This window comes from Drosophila serrata, unplaced genomic scaffold (assembly GCF_035046125.1).
Source record: "Drosophila serrata isolate PLE 108 unplaced genomic scaffold, ASM3504612v1 contig_217, whole genome shotgun sequence".
In the NCBI taxonomy this organism is placed as follows: domain Eukaryota; kingdom Metazoa; phylum Arthropoda; class Insecta; order Diptera; family Drosophilidae; genus Drosophila; species Drosophila serrata.
In genome coordinates, this window is record NW_028257115.1 from 3,216,975 (window position 1) to 3,236,665 (window position 19,691).

Here is a 19,691-nt window from a genome sequence, read left to right on the forward strand (position 1 = left end):
CAAGACGCATGCAAAATGCTCTCTCTGTGTGTGTGTGTGTGTTTTGTGGCAATTACAACGATTAAGCCAACAAAGGAGGGGCACAACTCGAAGGACATCCGCAGAGCGGCAAACACTTTTGGACTCTCAAGTGCCTTTATGGGAGGCGGTGCTCAACAATACAACTTTTGGCTTTAATTGTGCACCGCGCAAACTTGTCAACTGTTTTTTTTTTTGTTTCTGTCGCCCGCCCGGCCAGAGTTTTCCATGTGGAAGAAGCAGATATTACCAACGACTGCCTTTCATAGCCATTATTCACAGCTGTCGCCCAGAAGTGGCTCAAACTGACCAAAACGGGATTTTCAATGGCTTGAATTGGATTTCCCACAGAGTGAAATTGAATTTGGTCAGGGGGTATGGCAGCCAAAGTGAATTGAATTTCTGCGGATTTTCCCCGGAAGAAGATCCGGAACAGAGAGAGGAGACACTTTGAAGTGTCAGTCGATGACAGTTAAAGACCCCAAGATCAATTAATTTCTGCTAGGATATATAAGAGAGAGGGGAAATGGTAGATTGCAGATTATAGATTATAGATTACATGCGGGTAGACTTACCCGGGTATCCCGCCGCTCTCCATGTGATTCGCCAGTGTGACATCATTGGACCAAACATCGAATTGCCACTTCACAAGGCCCAGGACACCGCAGTGCACCCTTCCCGTGTGGATGCCCACTCGCATGTTCACATTCACCGCCATCACCTCGCGGACCAGCCTGCGAAAGTCCCAGGAAAAAAGAAGAAACAAAAAGGGTATTGTAGTACAAATACAGTGGGAGAAATGGGCATCAACTAGTACTCGAATATGCCAAAAATAATTCTGATATTAAAGATTACATCTCCTCTGAATTTTTTAATTAAAAAATGTATGAATTAAAATTCAGAATATTAAATGTTTCCCTAAGAAAACTTAAAGAATTACACATTTTTCCCCCCTGTGTAACCACAACAAAGCCGCAAAACAGCAATATCCTTTCATGTTCCTATGTTCTGGATGCGGATACTCACGCAATGGCGTCAATCATATCGAGTCCCATTTCTACGGCACAATGGGCGTGATCCGGACGGGGTTCCGGGAGTCCGGAGACGCAGTAATAACAATCGCCCAGCAGCTTAATGCGCAGACAATGATGCTCTGCAGCCAATCGATCAAAGCTGCAATGGAAAAGTGGAAAAGCGGAAATGAAGGAGTTGAGAAATCGACAAGAAAATCATCAAGAAAATCACAATCAAAGGGGCAGAAGAGGAGACCGCAAATGAGAGAGACGTCTCACATTTCAGGGACCCTTTAAAGAAATTAATTTTGAAGGACTTGAAATGTAACCAAAAAGGGGAAAAGGTTGCAAAGGTTGAACATTAATTAGAAGTTTTCTTAGAAGTTTTAAATTACCCTTAGCTTTAAATTTTCTTGAAAAAAATCCAATACATTAAAGCATCACTTGAACAATCTGAGAGCCATTAACCGAACTATTAAAACCCCTTTCCTAATACCCCAAATTTCATCTCTTGTTCAAGCATAAAAGCAACTTGTTACTACTGCCTAAGTCGGGCCATAGAAAGGTCAGCAGCTTTATTTGTTTGCCCCGAGGTCAGTTTTCTTTCGCTCACTTGAAGCAATTAACAGAGCCACAGGCTCTGTCTGGGTTTCCATTTCATGAATAAGACAACAACCCAGACAGATAGATACTACACTGGGAAGAAGTTTTCTATTTTTTAAGAATTTCTTTAGGGGTTGGATTGATATACCACAGTTTCTACAGAATCTGCATTGGTTAAAGATAGTTAGATGCTTAGCAAAGGTACTCTGGATTATTTATTTAGTCTATAATAAACATATTCATCTACAACTTTAAGATCTTTATCCATATTTATCTTTATCTTTATCGTTACCTTTATTTTTATTCATTCAGAAGCTTGAAATGTAGTGAGGGAATCATTTCCAACCCCTTAAGTCATATATATTCTTGATCAGCATTATAATCTGAATCGATCTAGCAATATCCGGTTAAAAAATACATTTTTGAAACTTTTTCCAAAAATTGATAATTTGATAAGGGGTTACATCGTTAAAATTTTCAAAAATTGACCAAAATTTGAATATTTTATAACATTCAATTGAGTATGCACATTTTTTAACCTAATAAAAACTAGCACAAAATGCTTTCTGAATTGAAATTAATTCATTTTTGGCTTAATTTGATCATTTTCAAATTCGACCCCTGAAACGGTAACCCAACTTCGGCTTTCCTATTTTTTCTGTTATATATATATATTTAAAGATAACATTTTTCCGATTAAGACATATTTTTAATGGTTTTAAAAAAGTAATGGTAAATGTTTTTAATATGAAAACATTTTTCAAATATGATTCCAAATAGTCCCCACTTTTTTGTCCAAGTGTCTGAACTGTTTGCCATTAATTATGGCCACAACCTCTGGCCGTAAAACTCTGCCATTGAGGAGGCAGGACCAATACCAATTCCCATACTCACCGGGCAAAGAGCTCGTTCAGCAGACGCACCAGTTCCTCGGCGGTGCACTGATCCGAGAGGCTGGTGAAGCCACAGATGTCCGCAAAGAGAATGCTGGAAAACAAAAGATGCAGATGAAACATAGAGTTTGGATTATTGGGAAAAGAAAGAAAAACACAAAACGTATCAAAACAAGTTCTTAAAATTATATTCTAAGCTTTAAACCACTTAAAGCCGAAGAATTTTAAACACATTTGGGGATATAGGTAATTTATTTTTGCCTTTGTGAGAATTTTTACCTCCCTAAAACAGCTGTTTAAATGGAGTTTTAAATTCGGAAGCTTCCGGAAGCTTATTTCCCCCTTTATTTTTTTGTCTCAGGCTGAATTATGTGTCGGTTATTTATTCTCGGAAATCTAATGACGTTAAAACCATTTCACGTTCGCCTTCACTTGGCCTAAAACGCCATGTGTTGACAGAGCCACGTTAGCACTGCCACTTGTTTCTCGTGTTTCTGGTGCTGCTTTCTTTGCTGATTTTACGACTCGTAACTGAGAAGGGCTTAGTCGGCTCAGCGCGTAATTTAATACAAAATGGCTGAGGCAAACTTTTGGTAGGGTAAACATATAAAGCAAAGCAGCATTGGCAGAGCATCTTCAGAGTTAAAAGCTGTAATACCCTAGAAAAGGATATACTGAATGCCAGGATTGTATTTAATATAATACAATTAATTATAAACATTTTCTTAAGAGACTTGAAGCTAAGACAGATGTTTATACAGCTCGTTTAAATTGTGCCACGAAAACTTTATATTCTTATTTGAATTTCAATGCGAAATCTTATTTTCCTGTATCAGTATCCTCAACTATTTTCCATATTTTATGCCCTGGCAACTTGGGACAGAAATCTTAGCAACTCCGTTTGAGAGGAAGCAAGGGAATAGCAGCAGCAGACAGACGACATTTCTGGCTCAAACAGGTGCGCCCCAAAGTATGCTTTATTATGCTTCGTTGAGTGCTCTGTGTGTGCTCTGTTGTGAGTGTGTGTGTGTGTGCATTTGCTTTAGCTCCTTTTTGGCTTTGCATACAAATTCATTGCTCGCGTTACAAGCTCAGACATTCAGAGACTCTCAGCCGAACAATTTATTGACTCTGCATGCAAATAAATTCACACACATACTGGCACGCACACCCGCAGGTCCTGCAGGACAACAACTCACCTGACATTCTCGTGCCGCTGAATGTATATCTTATGGAACTGTGTGTCACGTGGCTGGCCCGCAATATCGTCCTTCATCTCCATGGCCACATGACGCGGCAGGACCGACAGCAGCAAGCGTTCCTGCAACAAATGGATCTCCAGTTAATACCCCATATCCATTACAGGATGTTGCATGTGAAACAAAGTGTTGTCGACCCCCCAAAAAAAATGCGACTTAAATTTAAATCTGGCTTAAGGATCGGTGTGTATAAATAAAATTTCACATTTATTTACATCAGAGAGATATAGATGGTCTGAAGTATACAAGAGAAAATATTCATTGAGAGTCCTTTTTATGATCGCATTACTTGAATTTGCATTGCATTTTTCTCCGTATTTTTTTTTTAACATTTTCCCTATCTTTTTTAAAGCTGTAGCAGTCACCATCAAAAGGTGCCACCAAATTATGGATCCGCGTGGGCCGACACTCTCAGCTTGAAATGTCCTTTGTTTGTTGTGTCCCAGATAAAAGGCCAGGGAAAATCACTGAAAATAACGTGGGAGATGAATCAGTTCCCCCGCTGGTCCTCAATCAACATTCCGTTTGATGCAAACCATTTGTGCGAAATTCGCTCTCTCTGTTTATTTGTTTGACTTGCCTTTTGCTCGTGTTGGCCTTTTCATATTTGTTTGCTCACACATATGACACCTGCTGAAATTGCTTTGTCTGCGACTTCAAAAGAGGGGGTTCCCCCGTCAAGGCATATTTTCAGCTTTGGTTAGTGGTTTTAGCAAGAGATTGGGTGTTTTTTTGGAGCTGAGAATGTTAATCCAGGCCCAAGGTTTCTTAATTGTTGGGTGTTCTTTATTAAATTAAGGAAAGCTAGCTTTGTTCCTTATTTATTTATATAGAAATACTTCACTGCCTCTACAATGTCACTTATTTGAAAGATCTAGTACCTATTTACCAGTTTAAATATAGATTCAAGTACTCTTTAAAATTTCAAAGCATCCTCAATTATGTTAGCTCCTAAATTAAGTAGAAATACTCCACCTAAAAGCACTCACCTGTTGCTGATTCTCGCGTTGTGTCCGCAGCCTGGCCTCAATGCACTGCCTCGTCTCAATGAACGCCTTGCGTTGGGCCTTCTCCTTGGGCCAGTGGGTGTAAACGCCGGTAAGATTGGCCAAGAGAAGAGCCACCAGAGTGCAGAGCAGCTGCGGGGGTAGATCGGTAGGCATTAATGACATTACAGGCCATAAATACAAGGAAAACAACACTTAAGGAGGTTGCGAAGGAAGGAGCCGCCGCCCTTCACATCTTCGATTTCATTCAATTTAGCGGCAATTTAATTTCATTTCATTTATGTCTACTCGGAGACCCTGGACACGTGCCACTCTCAGCTGCTGCTGCTACTGTTGTTTTTCGCTACTGATTTTCCCATTTTCCCTTGCCAGGGAGGCAATTAAAGCTCACGGCCGCCTTATTGCGCAGTGGGTCTCAGTTTTATTGTTCGTTAAATCAATTTGCATTTGCGGCTCAGTGGAAATGCCAAACCTGTTGATAAATGGCTCTATGCCTCATTTGAAATGTAAACAACAAACAGGGGGGGATGTCAATTGATATCGGAAACCCTAGCTATAGTTACCCATTGAATTTTTGAACAGAAAACTTGGTTTCTCTTTGGAAAATTAAAAAGTAATTTGACTATAAAGTATGGGTTATTAAAACAAAAAGATATATGTAGAAAATATTGTACTAATTATATTATATGGGCAATTGTACTCCTCCTCTACCTAATTTTATTTTATTTGAAATCATGAAGCATATATCTTTTAAGCTCATTAAATATATTTAAATGCACAAATGTCTGGCCCAGTACAAAGACAATACACCAGAGTCTTAACCAAGGCTCAGACCACACGCGTCTCGTGTGTCTGCCACTCACCTCCTCCCACTTGATTGCCTCCGTTGGCTCATCTTCTCTGGTGAACCTCAGGCAGGTATACAGATGGACAATGCTCAGAAGGATGCCACCGATCAGAGCCTCCCGGAGGCGTAGGGGCAGCATCGTGTACGTCATGTAGATGAGGACGATGCAGCAGGCGCTGCCATTGAAGGATTTGCTGCCGGAGAGGAGAAATTTGAACATGAGAAGAGCGATTAGCACCCAGATGTGGTGGTTTGTTTGCTAAGCAGGATTTTAGCTGATTGTTGCCGTCCAAGTTCTCGCAATTAGCGAGCCGTGAATGATTAATTTCGCCAAGCCAGGCAACAGCTGCCGGACACTCAGAGAAATTGTAGGGAAATAATAGTACAAATATAAGGATTTCCAAATAATTTGAATAATAAGACAAACTTCGTTTTCCCAAAGTAAGATTTTCATTAGTTATGCTGCAATATTCACTACTTATTTTCCCCTGTGTATTCTTAATAAATAATCAGTAAACCAACCTTGGCTCCATGGCATAGCTTACGGCAACTTCGATGGCCAGAAAGGTGCCCAGGATGACATAGGAGACGAGCACAAGGAAGATCTCGTTCATGGCCGGCTTGGAGAGGATACATAGCAGGACTGTAAGCAAACACAGACAGATTAGGAGACAAAGTCAGCGGTCAGAGGTCAGGACCGGAGCTCAACTCACAGGAGTAGACAATCCCGCAGATTAGCATGACAATGAGAAAGACCAAAACTGACTCATCCACCTGCATCAGGAGTAGGGCCAGGGCGTGGCCATAGCCCAACGGAGTGTCCAAATTATTGACTGACCGTCCTGCGTTTGATGACGATGTGTTTAACACTTCATCACGTTCCGCAAGCGAAATTTGATTGTTGTCGCGTACACGCGGCGTATACGTAATGCGTTTACTGCCAGCACTCCGCCCATCATCATCATCATCATCCTGGCCATCATCACGCTCTATAGCCTGAGCTATGTAAACATTATCGGGGGCAGTGTCAACATTCAGCCGGGTTCCTCCTCCACTGACCAGCTCGATCTCGTCCAGACTCCTCCTCTCCCGTATTCTATATCTGTAATAAAGTCGGAAATTTTATTTCACTCGCATCTCAATTGTGGGAAATGTCTGTTTTGTGTTTGGCCAACTATCCATCTTGTTGCCATTTATGGCAAACATAAATATTTGTGTGAAAATAAATCTAAATGTAAATGGTAGCGGTAGAGAAAATGAATTTGCACAGTCAGTTATCGAAGACGAGCCTATGTTATTGATTAAAGTATTGCCTTGTGTGCGTGCAGGAGATACTTCTCAATCGGCTTAATTTGTTGACAAAATATTTCGGGGAAAATAAATAAATAATAAATGATAATAGAAGGTAAATGAAATTACAGCAGACTATGTTAAAATTTAAGACTTTGGCTTTTAAAACAAAGAAAGAGACTCCAAAGGCTTCTGCAGAATTGATATTGTAAACTTATATTGAAGGTTATCTGCATCTTCGCCTTTTCATTTAGTCGTATTTAATTTCAGTTTAATTTTATTATAATTGAGACTCAAATTACGACAAAATAAAAGGCATTGGAGGTCCTTTCTCGTCTATTTTTAACTGACTCTCGGCTCATTTTATAAATAAACCTGGCTCTTGGATTTTTCCTTGAATTTAACTTCTAATTATCTAGGCAATGGTAAAGGTACTTGCTTGAAAATCCATTTAAATTTTCTTTAACATTTAACATCAAAAATTTATATCTTAAAATAAATAATTTCCTTTAGATTTTTCCTGATGTTGCTCTATATTAAATTTTCTTTCTCCAGATTAAAGCCATGTCATGGATTCGTTTCAATCAATTGTGGCCTTTGCCTTGGCTAAAATTACTTTTCTTGAAGCTTAACTTGTTCCAGCCTCTCCACCACTTTGCCATAAATTCAATTTTGAGCCTACTTTGGACATACTTTTATGGGCTCAGCTCTTCTTGGCCAGCCTAAAGTTGTTTGATTGAATTTCAGAGCCGCGCGCAAAGTAAAAACCTCAAATGCGAGCAGTGCAAAATATGAATCGCCTTTTTGGGAAACACATTTTCGGTTTAGGGGTGACCTGTCAAAAAGTACATCACACCTACAGTTCCCTGCAGTGCTGATAAGTTGGCTAATATTATAGGTTATATACTTCAGAGTTTCCATCAAATATGATGAGTAAAGATCTACTTAGCTGGGAAATATTAGCTCATATTTTCTAAATTAATTTTTTCGCTGGCTTCAGCTGTTTTTAATGCCCTCACATTTGCTATTTTGGCCACTTTAATACCTTTGGTAATAAGTAATTGGCAACACTGCTCACCTGGTGCGATGCTTTTGGTGTTCCTTGTGCTTGTAGCGATGCTTATGGAGCCGTCGATAATGTTTGCGTTTCTGACGCCGCCACTGCCGCCATCCAGGACCATTATCCTCCTCGTCAATGTCGGCCAGTTCGCGGTTAACGACGGATTTCAAATCAGTGCCCTTCGGCCAACTCGCAAGCCCGGTATCAAAATTCGAAATGAAGGGACTGATGCTGCTGCTGTTGCTGCCAGAGGCAATTTGTGGAGCGGCTGATGCCGGAGGCTTTATTGTGGTTGTCGTCAAGTTGCCACCGGTCGTCGCATTTGCCTCCAAACCGATTTGGCCGATTTCCAGGAGCAGGGAACTACTGCGTCGCAGCTGCAGCGTGGTGAAGACCAAGTGCGTGCAGGATAGGGCCAAAACCAGAGCCAGGAGCAGCGCCAGGATATGCGTTGTGTTACTCTGGTTCATACGCAGAAAGTAGCGCTGATACAGCATTTCCACCTGAATGAAATCAGGAAATTAGTACACTGGGAGAAGTGGCGTAATTGTGAGATAGATATATATATTTTTAGAGATTTAATGCTCTTTACTAAAAATGGAATTTAATCAACTAAAAACTTGTATATAGTTCCTTTCATAAGAAAAATTGCAAAGAAACAATAAAGTATTTTTGTAAGACATTAACAATTTTTGAAATGCACTTTATCTTGGCATATTACTGATCTAATTGAATCAAAAAACATTAGTAAATTATTTCTTCTGTATTATATAAAACAGCTTAGTGTAAAATACAAGTTTTTCCAAGTGCTATGTGAAAAAAAGTTGAGCAAACTAAGTAGCAAGGCTGGCGAAAAAGTTTCAAAGAACTTTGGCAGCAGCAGCAGCATGAGCATGAGCTGGGCCAGTTGAAAATTGTTTGGCAAAGGATTTCATGCTAAGCTTGCAGCATAAGTAGCTTACCTGGAGATTCTTGAACTGATGCGTGGAGCAGAGGCGCAGGATGATGCGGTTCAAACGGAACCAGAACGAGATGCTGGGACTCATTGGACCGTTTGCTCCACCGGAACCACCACCGCCACCGCCCGGATTCGGATTGTTGGCCTCCAGGTTGCCGGGATCGCCTGAAAGCCAGAGTCAGTTATTCAATTTGCGGCCAGAGGGTTCTATGAATATATGCCTAAGAGTCCTTGGACAATAGTCAAATTAATTAATACCTTAGCCGGAAAGTTAAGTCGGACTGCAGCTCAACTGCAATTAGCCCCATAAAATGATTAGAAATTCGCAATTGCAGTTGGCACACAAATAATTACATATTCGAGTGACTTCTGCCAAATGGGGAAAACCTTTAGCAACAGATTAGAATTATGGAAATGAGTGAAACAGCATGGAACTTGGAAAAGTTTTGCAGTCGCACGAGGGGATTGTAATTGTAAATAGTCATTGACATGTGTGAATGGTTTTGTGAATGATATATATTATTGTTCAATGAATGTTTCATGTGTGTTTGATTTGCGTGAGCAGAAACTCAATGAAGAGCTGTTGATGACTTTTAAATGCAAATTTGTGTTGATAATACCTATTGACACATGAGTCATATGAATAAAATAGTTTTGAAATGCCTCTCACAAACTCATTAAAATGAATGAATAAAATAATCTGAGGCAGTTGATATCAACTCTCAGAAGGATTTGTATATTTGTGCATAATTTTCAGTTAATTCGCTTGTAAACTTTTGTTTGAAACTAAAATATTTAATTAGATGCATGAGTAGGCTTAAAAACTATAAGCTTTAAATGCCAGATTAAGCCAAATGTTTAGTTTGATGGGCGTAAAAAGGAATAATTAGTTGAAATAAATTATATAAAAAGCAAACTATTTCTAATTGTGGTTTATTAGTGAACAACCCCTTCTCCTTTTATTAAAGCTGACCCACAAAGTAAACAAAAACACACATAATTATGTTATTTTAGTTTAGAAATCATCATAATATTCGTTAACTTTGCCAGAGTAAACTATTTTATGGATGTCCTGTACACTATTTTCTCATCCTTGTTAGCTTGATGGTGTGCCTTTTTTTGAAGGCAACCCCAAACCAAGTTATTTTTACCTTCCATATTGTAAACCTACACATTTCCTTTGCCATTGTGACATCGAGTACAATTCATTCGCTTAACGTGTTATACACATTTTCGATTTGCCAGCCATTGTGTGTGGCACATCATCATCAACTGAGCCTGACATTTCTGCTGCTACCCGGCCCTACCCTACCCCTGTGAGAAATGAGAATGGAAACCTTGATTTCAAATGCAACACACAAAGCCATAAAATATTTTATTGTAAAATGGAGAACGTCAGCCAAATCGGCATATTAAAATCATTCAACTGTCCCGTGCCCTGACCACAATGCAAAAAACCACAGCAAGCGAGCGAACACACAGAGAATGCCGTGTGTTGCGGAATGGAGTTTGAGATGTGGGGAGGGGATCTCGGAATATGTTTTTATATGCATCAATAAATAAATGCCAAACGTGATTATGTAAATTCCATAGAAATCTACGCAGCGTCCTATATACAGATGTCTATCGAAGCCAAGCAAAAACCGAAGGCGAACTGGGTTCCCTTCGCAGGAAACACAAACTAAAATAAATCTGAGATGAGGTTTGGGTGGGTGGTGGGTGGAATACTGAGGATACTGGAGATGCTTGGCAACCTTGAAGGGGGTCTCGATGGTGGCAAAAAACGATATGTGAGTGAAATGCCAATGACAAGGAAACGTGAGACGAGAGAGAAAGAGACGAGACTGCGAAATAGCCTCGTCAAATTCAATATGACAATGACAATCAACTTGTGACATTTTGAGCGGTGCGGTGTGAACGGGAGGAAAGGCACAGGAAGCAGCAGCATGTGTGCATGTCGGTATTTTTATTGACCCTTAGTAGCCCCCAATAACGAGAGGTAAACGCTTTCCTATTACCAAAGATTTTCCTCCACATTCCTTCGTACTATTTTCTTACCGTGCTGCAGCAGCTGCGCCTCGTCACGTTGATAGACCATGGGACTGTGGCAGGTGGAGCTGGAGTTGGTGGAATCGATGGATTCGTCGATGTTGCAGCGCGTAATGCCAGCCTTTTGGGAATAAAGTAAACGAAATAATTTAATTATTAGAGCTGCAAGGCACAAAATCTCATTTATATGTTTCTCTTTAACCGCCAAAAATTGTCAATTAAATGTAGATTATTTTCAGCCGCCAGCAACAGGCTTTCCAATGTGTTTTTGTGCATATTAAACAAATAGAGCCAGAAGCGTAAACATCCTAAATTTATTAATTAATTTCGAAAGGCCTTTAAATATATCGTTAAGTTATTTATCAAACTTGATTAGGTTATAATATTATTAGCAGAGGTATTAAGTATGTAAATTTTGCCGAATTAAAATATATATTTTTGCTACATTAATGTATTTTTATGCTTTTTATATAGATATTATTTTATAATATTAATTTTAATATTATTAAAATCGGACGACTATATATCCATATAGAGCTGCCATACGAATGATCGTCAAATGCATGCCTATCCCTCTCTGAGTATCACCAGAGATCACTCTTTCCCTCTATCCCACTCTATGTATTTAGAGCTAACTCTTTCTCTCTAACTCTCTCTGCCTCACTCTCGAGGTATCTCTTTCACTCTTGTGCTCATGCCACTTTCTCCGCTCTTCTCTTTGCTCACAGACTATAAATACGAGGCGCTGGCGTCGGACCGAGCTCATTCCGTCGGCGGCCCCCCGAGTGTTAACATCTGTAGTGACAGTGATAGTGATTGCTCTTTGACTTGAATAATATCACCTGACCAATGAAGTACATCCGGATAAGCAGGAGGAAGCTAACATTGATGATACCTAATTAAACTCACTCTACAATGGAAGGAACTAAGCAATGTGACAATGGTTGATGTGTCCTCTATTGGGGTAAGTCTTAACCATGACAATTATATCACGTATACGTAGAATAAGCTGTGCCACCTATTAATTGTTTGCCCAATAAATTAATTCCCTTATTGGCTTTAACACCTTTACTTATGTTAATTTAAAGTGATACAGCAATTTGTATTACTGATATCTACAAACTGACCTTGACGTTAGCCCAAACTTTTGCTACTTAAGTATGCCATTGAAAGGTAATATAATTTAGTCAGAAGCCTTAAAAGTAGTGAAGGAGTCGTTTCCGACCCTATATATCATATATATTCTTGATCAGCATCAACAGCTGAATCGATCTAGCAATTTCCGGTAGAAAAATAAATTTCTTGAATTTTTTAGAAAATTTAAAATTAGTTTTAAGCGATGTTAAACGTTCAAAAATTGACAAAAAATTTAAATGTTTAAATTATTAAACTTAGTACGCAGATTTGTTAGCATTATTAAAACTAGCACAGAACAGCTTTCCAAATTGAAATTAATGCATTTTTGACTTAGTTATGATATCTGAATCACTTAGATTTATCATAAATATTAGCCCTTTAAAATATCGCTTTATATCGTATACCTAGAAAACACATATCTTAGATTTTCTTTTGTTACACGAAGGCCAAGAAGCCAATGATTGCCAAAAGTCATATACATATATTTCGGTTTGAAATCTTTATCAATATTCATCTTTTTATACTTTCGCATAATAAAATGTTATGAATCACATGTTTCAAAGGCAATAATAAATTACTTTTATATATATTTCATATGCCATAATTGAAAAATAGTTACAAATCATTATGCCAAGCCTAATTAAAATTTATTTATATGTATCAATTGAGGTAATTGAAATCAAATAGAACATAATCAAATTGGTAATTAAAACATTACACGCAGTTAATAAATCAGAACTACAAATGTTCTTAGTTAACTACATTACACTAAGCTCATTATACATTAAATTATTATTACTTAGAAAGTTGTTTACCCCGTGTTTACAGTAAATGTTTCTGTTTTTATTTCAATTAACATTAAGTATTCATTTGACTCTGGTAAGTATGCTATAGTTTTTTGTGAGTCCACAAACAATTGAACTAAACGTTTTTCCCACTCAAACACATACCAACGCACACTCGCAGACACACACTGTGGCACACTCTGGGCAACTGAGACTCGTGTGTTGATCCCCGCGGCGTTTTTAAGCAAATTGCCGCCCATTTGAATGCCAGAAAATGCTTTTTTCCTTCGTTACTCTCTCGCCTTTTTTTTTGCCTTTTCAATTTGCTAAACTTTGTCAATTGACTCTTGACAACGAACGCAAATAGAAATATACACACTCGCACCAAACACCACACACACACACCCACACACACACACACACACTTGGGTGTGTGCAGTTGCCAAGTGGCCCCTTGTGCATGTATATATGTGTTAGTGCTTCTGCCAGGACATTGCTTGTTAGTTGGCATTAAAACACGTTAACTTTTATAGAGGGTAACGTATCTAAAAGAAATATACACACATGGGAAAAGGTGTTGCAAAGGTAAAGAGAACTTAAAAAGTCAAATAAAATAAAATATATAAAATCACTGGGTTTTACTAGTTAAATGTCACTGTTAAAGTCTTTAAAATAAGTTTAATAATCATGCATAAAATAATATGTTTGTCTGGGATATATTTTTATATTCTCTAATCAAATTTTAAAATCATAAAATCACTGTAAAATATTACGGCTTTCCATAAATTCAAAACAATTTCAAAATAGTTTTTCATTTTTCAATTAACTGAAAGCAAGAAGCCCTAAAACATAGTTTTCCAAGTTGCTTAAGGCTTATGTTCAATCTCAAACTAAAACCCAAGTAAGCAACCCAAATTTATTTACTAAATAAATAAAAAAAAAAATGCAAGTAAATTAAAACAAAACTGTGAGAAAGTTAAGAGAGTTTTCCTTTGGCCCTTGAGCTCTTTACCCTGAAGCCCAATTTCGGCATCGATTGCGATAAAACAATAAATTTAATTAAAGCAAAATTTCCTGACATGCTGTAGCTGCCTACCTCTGTTTGCTTTTGCCAGATTGTTTGACTTTAAATAAAATTTCCCAGGACATACACTAAGGACACCCTTCCATCCTGTCAATGAAATTGTATTTAAATTTAGCTCCTACCCAGCTTATTTGTGGCGCAATCAAATTAAATATTTAAATCCCACAACACAGGTAGGTAAGTAAGTAAGTAAGGAGGGGAGTGCCTGCTGTCGACGTTCTGTCTGTCCATTAGGCGGGCAAATTAATTGATGCCAGAAATCCTATTGGCCCCACCGTTCTCCTAACCAAACTCACCGCAATCAAACTGCTGCTAACCATGGCCTTGCCTCCCTTGGCACTCGTATTGAAATGTTCGATCACCTCCCAGTTGGACTTCTTGGGCGTCGACGGTTGTGTCTGCGTTTGTGGCGGCTGGGAGGGAGACCCCGCTCCGGAGGAGCTGCCACCAACACTCTGCCCCTGCCCAGGCACATGGAGCTCCATGGAGGCCTGCTGGCTCCCGGTGCTACCCGCCTGACGCAGTGAGGCCGAGCGGCTGAAGAACTTTCTGTGCTTGCTCTCCTGCGAAAAAAAAATACAGAGAAAACAGGATATACAAAATGTGGTAAATGGCTTATTGTGTACACTGGACTAGGAAAAATTAAGACATTATTCAGACCATTTAGAAATAAAAGAAGGAAAGTCTTATTGCCCTGAAAGGATTACTTGTCCCTTATGCAAATTTATGGCTTTCATTTTAAAGAAGTAAAACCTTACTTAAATTTTTATACATTTTTAAAATTGCTTTAGGCTTCTCTATTTGTTATACTTTTCAACTAATTTAATTTATATTCAGTTTGATTTCGATTGAATATATATTTTGTTCCTTCTACATCTCTTTTTTCCATTTCACATTTCCCTGTAATTTTTCCGAGTGCAACTTTTGCATAATGACTGTGTGCTGGTGGGTCAATTAGCTCACCTCCTTGGCAAGTCCTGGGGCTGTGCCAGTCGCTCCTCCTCCAACAGCACCACCTCCTCCTCCTCCACCGCCATGGCGCATTCCCCGTAGGGAAAGCCGCTTGGACCACTCCCGCTTCTGGCTTTCCGAGGACAGCGAACGAAAGATGTGGGTGGCACCACTGCTTATGCCACCTGACCCACCTGGGCCTGCTCCCGGCACTCCACTCATTCCGCCGCTAATGTCCTAAGCTGTAAGGAGAAGATGGGGAAACGAAATTGATTTTCATTTTACATGCCCAAAAAGAAGAAAAGAAACGAAAGAAGAGCAGGGGAGTGCGCTAATTTCTAAACAAATTGCCAATTTTTGCGCTCGACAGCGACAGAAAATGGCATTAAAACAATAAATTCGATTTTGCACAACCGAAAGCACAGGCAAAGGCAAGGCAAACCCCAAAAAACAAAGCAACTCAAACAGAAACTGCCGCCGCCCCCGCAGAAAAAAAGCATCGCAAACTGACGCCGCCAATAAATATATCGTATCTACTTTTCGGATTTCCCCCCTGTCAGAGCCCACCGTTCCCTAAGTATGTATATATTTTTGTAGGTTCCCTTAATTTTTTTTTTTTTTAGGGGGTTCAGAGAGGTTTTGTTTTTGGGTGCCGGCCCACTTAAGTCTCACGAAATGCTCGCCAGACACGCAAGGTCCTATCAAAACAGAAGCTATGTAGGGTAAGGGATAGGGAGTGCCAAGAACGAGTACAACTTCAGATTGTTTGTAAAATTTTCAAATGAAACAAAAAGTGGGAGGAAGAATATGTATAGAAAATTTATCAGCGATCTAGCGGAGTTTTTAATACCCTTATAAAGTATTAAAGATTATCTCAGAAATACTGTAAACGAGCTAGGAAAAGGTTTATGGGTTTTACAAGAAAGTATTGAAAAACAACAGGGGTTTTTTTAAAAATTAAATATAAAATAAGGAACAGAATCAACTAAATAATAAGGTTTTCAAATTATCTTGATGTTAAACTTTACTGTTTTAAGCATTTTAAATGTAATTCTCAAATCCAACACTACAAAGTCAAACAGCCCGATTTCCATTAGCTTTTTAAACAAAACTGTGCCACAGACAACAGTAAAACAGAGCCAGGCGAGGTGGGGAGGGAAAAACGGCAGGGCGGAAAAGACGGAAATAAAAGGAAAGCAGGCAGTTGGAGGGAAAAAAAACTTCCATTGTGGAAAGTCTTAAAGCCAGGCACAGGTCGTCGTTCGCCGGCTTCTTCAGCGTCTCGTCTTCATCATCGCCGCCGCCTTTTGCCTTTTCTCGGCTTTTGTTTTTCGCCAAAGGCGGCGGTGAAAACTTCGCAAAAAGGGGGGCGTGGCAGGCGGAAAAGGCAGAGAATGAGCGGAAGGGGCCAAACACAAGTGCCTGGCCACCGGCATAAATATGTCAAAAACACAACGCTCCGCGTGCTATAAACAAATTGTTTTGCTGTTGCCAAAAAAATTACTGAAAATTTTCAACAAGAAATTGTTCTTCTCGAAAAAAAGTAAGAAATATTGAATGGAAAAATGTATATTAAATCAAGAGAGAAAAAGTTAACTTTAAGAAGCCGAAGTGTGTATGCCCTGGCAATTTGTAATTATTATCGATATTTTTATAGACTCATTTATTTTTGATAAATCAATATTTTTGGGATATCATAGCTAAGTCAAAAATGCATTAATTTTAATTTGGAAAGCTGTTCTATGCTAGTTTTTATAGTACTAGCAAATCTTCGTACTAAGTTTTAAAATTAAAAATTTTTAAATTTTTCAAAATTTTAACGATAGAACCCCTTATCTTTCTTTGAAATTTTAAAAAAAAAAATATTGAAAAATTGTATTTTTACCGTACATTGATAAATCGATTTAGCTTTTGATGCTGATCAAGAATATATATAATTTATAGGATCGGAAACGATTCCTTCACTAAGTTTCCAGCTCCTGACTGTAGTTATAATACCCTGTATAAGGGTATAAAAAGACAAGTACGAACCTATCGAGTAACACAACGGGCAGCCCACCAAAAATTCACTTGAGAAATTCCTTGGAAATTCTTGTGAATCAGTTCGCACAATTTGCCATTAAAAGTTCTTTGTTTTCCATTTAGTTAAACATTTCTGCCACCCGTCGAGCACTCAACTGACAGGGGAAAACACAGGGAAAACGAGAAGCTCATAATATAAACTATAAGTCATATTTCTTAATTTCTGTTAATGAGAAATATTTGTATTTTTCACCAGATATCAACAAACCATAGAGAGAAGGTCGAAGCTTTTCCAATTTACCACCTCATTAAGTCTTAATAACCAGTTTATTTTTCTTGAACTCTTCGCAATCATAGCATAAATTTTATGGAAAAAATGAATAGAGTAATCAATAAAATTACCATTTTGCAAGTTATATTTTCAAATACTCATATCAAATGTGTGCAGGAGAAAGAAGTCTGCCTCAATTAGGAAAACTTTTCTCTGACTGAAAAACTAAAGAGACAACTTTATATTTCGGCTGTTAAAAGTCACCAAAAGTTTGCTACCACCACACACAGAAAGTACCAAAAAAAGAATAAACAACTTTTGCCAACTTCCAAGGCATATGCAAAATAGGAAAAGGAAAAGACTGGAAGTGGGGGGGGGGAAATCTCAGAAGCTGTTGCCGCGGCAATTGAAAACTCTTCATGACAAAAGCCCATAAATGTCGTCATCGTCTGTCATTCGACACTTATCGCTGCCTCCAGGAATCATCAGTCATTGAATGACTTAAGTCTTGAGCTATTTTAAATTTTCCTACGCTTCCTTGCGGGTTTATTCCAAATGGAAAGGAGACGGTGAAACCCTGTTGACAGATAGCAGGATACCAATGGACTTAATTGGCCTGAACTTTGCTTTGTTTTTGATCCTTTGAGGATAATAGCAAACAGCTGAATGCGTAATCAATCATAAATTATAATTTTTGCAAGCTAAATCAAATGATTAATCACAATCAGTCGGAGAGCAGAAAATGTTTGTCATGATGCAGCAGAGTTGCCAATCATTAGCCATTCGAGGTGGGATTGAGTTATCCTTGCTGAGATAACACTGAGATAATGCAGGAATTATTTATTTTATTTTATATTTAAATATGAGAAATTTAAAATAGAAATATGGGTTTAAAATGACTTTATTCTTGATTAAAATTGGTTTAAATCAAAATTAAACTTTGATTTCTTTTAGAATTCATTTGTGTCATTTCTTAAACCTTTCAAGAGGCTTAAATAAATCAAGTTAATTTATTTAATAATGAAATACCATATTGATTTCATATTATTGAAATGAATTAAAAGATTTTTCAAGTTCAACTTGCCTTTAATGCTCCCTCGTCAATTTTAATTCCATTCGCTTATCCCTTGTTTGCATTTCTAATATAACAAGAGCTGTTGTGAACCCCTCTAAATCAATGTCATCCCCCCAAACACCTTTCGAACACCTCGCCAGGTAAATGGCGAGTAAACATTCCCGACATGTAGGAAATAATGGTATATCGCCTCGGTTATATATTCGATTCGATGCGATTCCGATGATTGTATCCAAGCCGCAGTTCGATGGCAATTCATTATGTTAATGGGGCTAATGGTCTGGCAAATATTATGCCAGCAAGAAAGCACAGCAACAGCACCAGGATAAACTTTGTGTCAGCAAGCGCACAAAACAAAAAAATTAATAAAAACAAAACCAATTTGATAAGCGAAGCAAATTAATGGGGGCAGCGCTTTTCCTCGCTCGCACTTTTCCCAAAAAAAAGTATCTAATAAAACACGACATGTGTAAATGGAAAAGTGAGGAGGAGATACAGAGTTTTCCTAACTTTGGGATACCTTTTGTAAGGCAAACAAATTTATTAAATTGAATTCACAGTTGGCTAAATATTTTTATTTGCTAAATATGTGAAAGACGTTTTAATTTTAAAGGGGTTTTAAGAGTTTTCTTTGAAATAAAGTTGTAAGAATATGTTTAATTAATGAATTCGGTAGACATTGTTTTGATAAGATTTATTTATACCGTATATTTATGAATTTTCTGCTACTAGAATTTAATTAATAGTATGATAGATCTGGATTCCGTATATAATATTTTCCCCAAAGTTTGCTAAGACTTACTTCGCCAGAATTATCTAACAAAGCTACTTTCTGTGGTTAAGTTAAGGTTAAGAAAATAAACAATATTTTTCCAAAAACAACCGGATATGACAGAAGTGCGGAATTGAAGCCAAGAGTGTTGAGTGGGAGTATGAGCCTTGTCTGTTCCCTCTTTCACACCGCCTCATGCATATTCATTCATTAACCGGGCAACAGAACAGCTGCTGGCATTTGGCCCGAACCCGAACCCGACCCTCTTTTTCTCCCCCTAACACTCACTCACCCCCCTTACGCAACACTCACTCCCCCTCTATTACCACCCACCCCAAACGACTAAGCCCACGACTATTGCCACACATTGTTCCAGCCTCTAGGTAAGTTCTCTCTAAATATAGTTAGTGAAGCCAGCATTCACGCACTCATACACGTGCGACCAACACTCACCCACATACTCAGAAACACACGCCACATTTGCACTGAGAAAAATAACCAAAACCAAGTACTAAATATTAAAAATGCCAAGGAACAATATCTATAATTAAAACTCTTTGCTAGTACCAAGTCCGCCTACAAAAACATATCTACTAG

At 38.3% G+C, this 19,691-nt stretch overlaps 2 protein-coding genes across 5 annotated transcripts in view; one reads left to right on the forward strand and one right to left on the reverse strand.

Annotated features, from left to right (window-relative positions):
* The window catches only part of LOC110188508 (adenylate cyclase type 6), a 44,483-nt gene that overhangs the window by 14,207 nt on the left and 10,585 nt on the right, over positions 1-19,691 (reverse strand). For 3 of the 4 annotated variants that reach the window (XM_086829758.1, XM_086829760.1, XM_086829759.1), the window contains 13 exons: positions 14,967-15,196; positions 14,300-14,566; positions 11,007-11,118; positions 8,953-9,113; positions 8,009-8,493; positions 6,354-6,742; positions 6,163-6,283; positions 5,657-5,834; positions 4,776-4,925; positions 3,727-3,848; positions 2,529-2,621; positions 1,045-1,191; positions 594-752 (listed from right to left, as the gene is read on the reverse strand). In XM_086829758.1, the coding sequence (XP_086685884.1) occupies positions 594-752; positions 1,045-1,191; positions 2,529-2,621; positions 3,727-3,848; positions 4,776-4,925; positions 5,657-5,834; positions 6,163-6,283; positions 6,354-6,742; positions 8,009-8,493; positions 8,953-9,113; positions 11,007-11,118; positions 14,300-14,566; positions 14,967-15,176 (2,594 nt within the window). In that variant the 5' untranslated portion in view covers positions 15,177-15,196. Of the gene's footprint in view, positions 1-593; positions 753-1,044; positions 1,192-2,528; positions 2,622-3,726; positions 3,849-4,775; positions 4,926-5,656; positions 5,835-6,162; positions 6,284-6,353; positions 6,743-8,008; positions 8,494-8,952; positions 9,114-9,206; positions 9,337-11,006; positions 11,119-14,299; positions 14,567-14,966; positions 15,197-19,691 lie in introns of those variants that run through there. The other variant, XM_086829761.1, reaches the window with a different exon arrangement.
* Positions 1-19,691, forward strand: part of Klp61F (Kinesin-like protein at 61F) — a 68,386-nt gene that overhangs the window by 10,718 nt on the left and 37,977 nt on the right. The gene's annotated exons all lie outside the window — the stretch shown is intronic.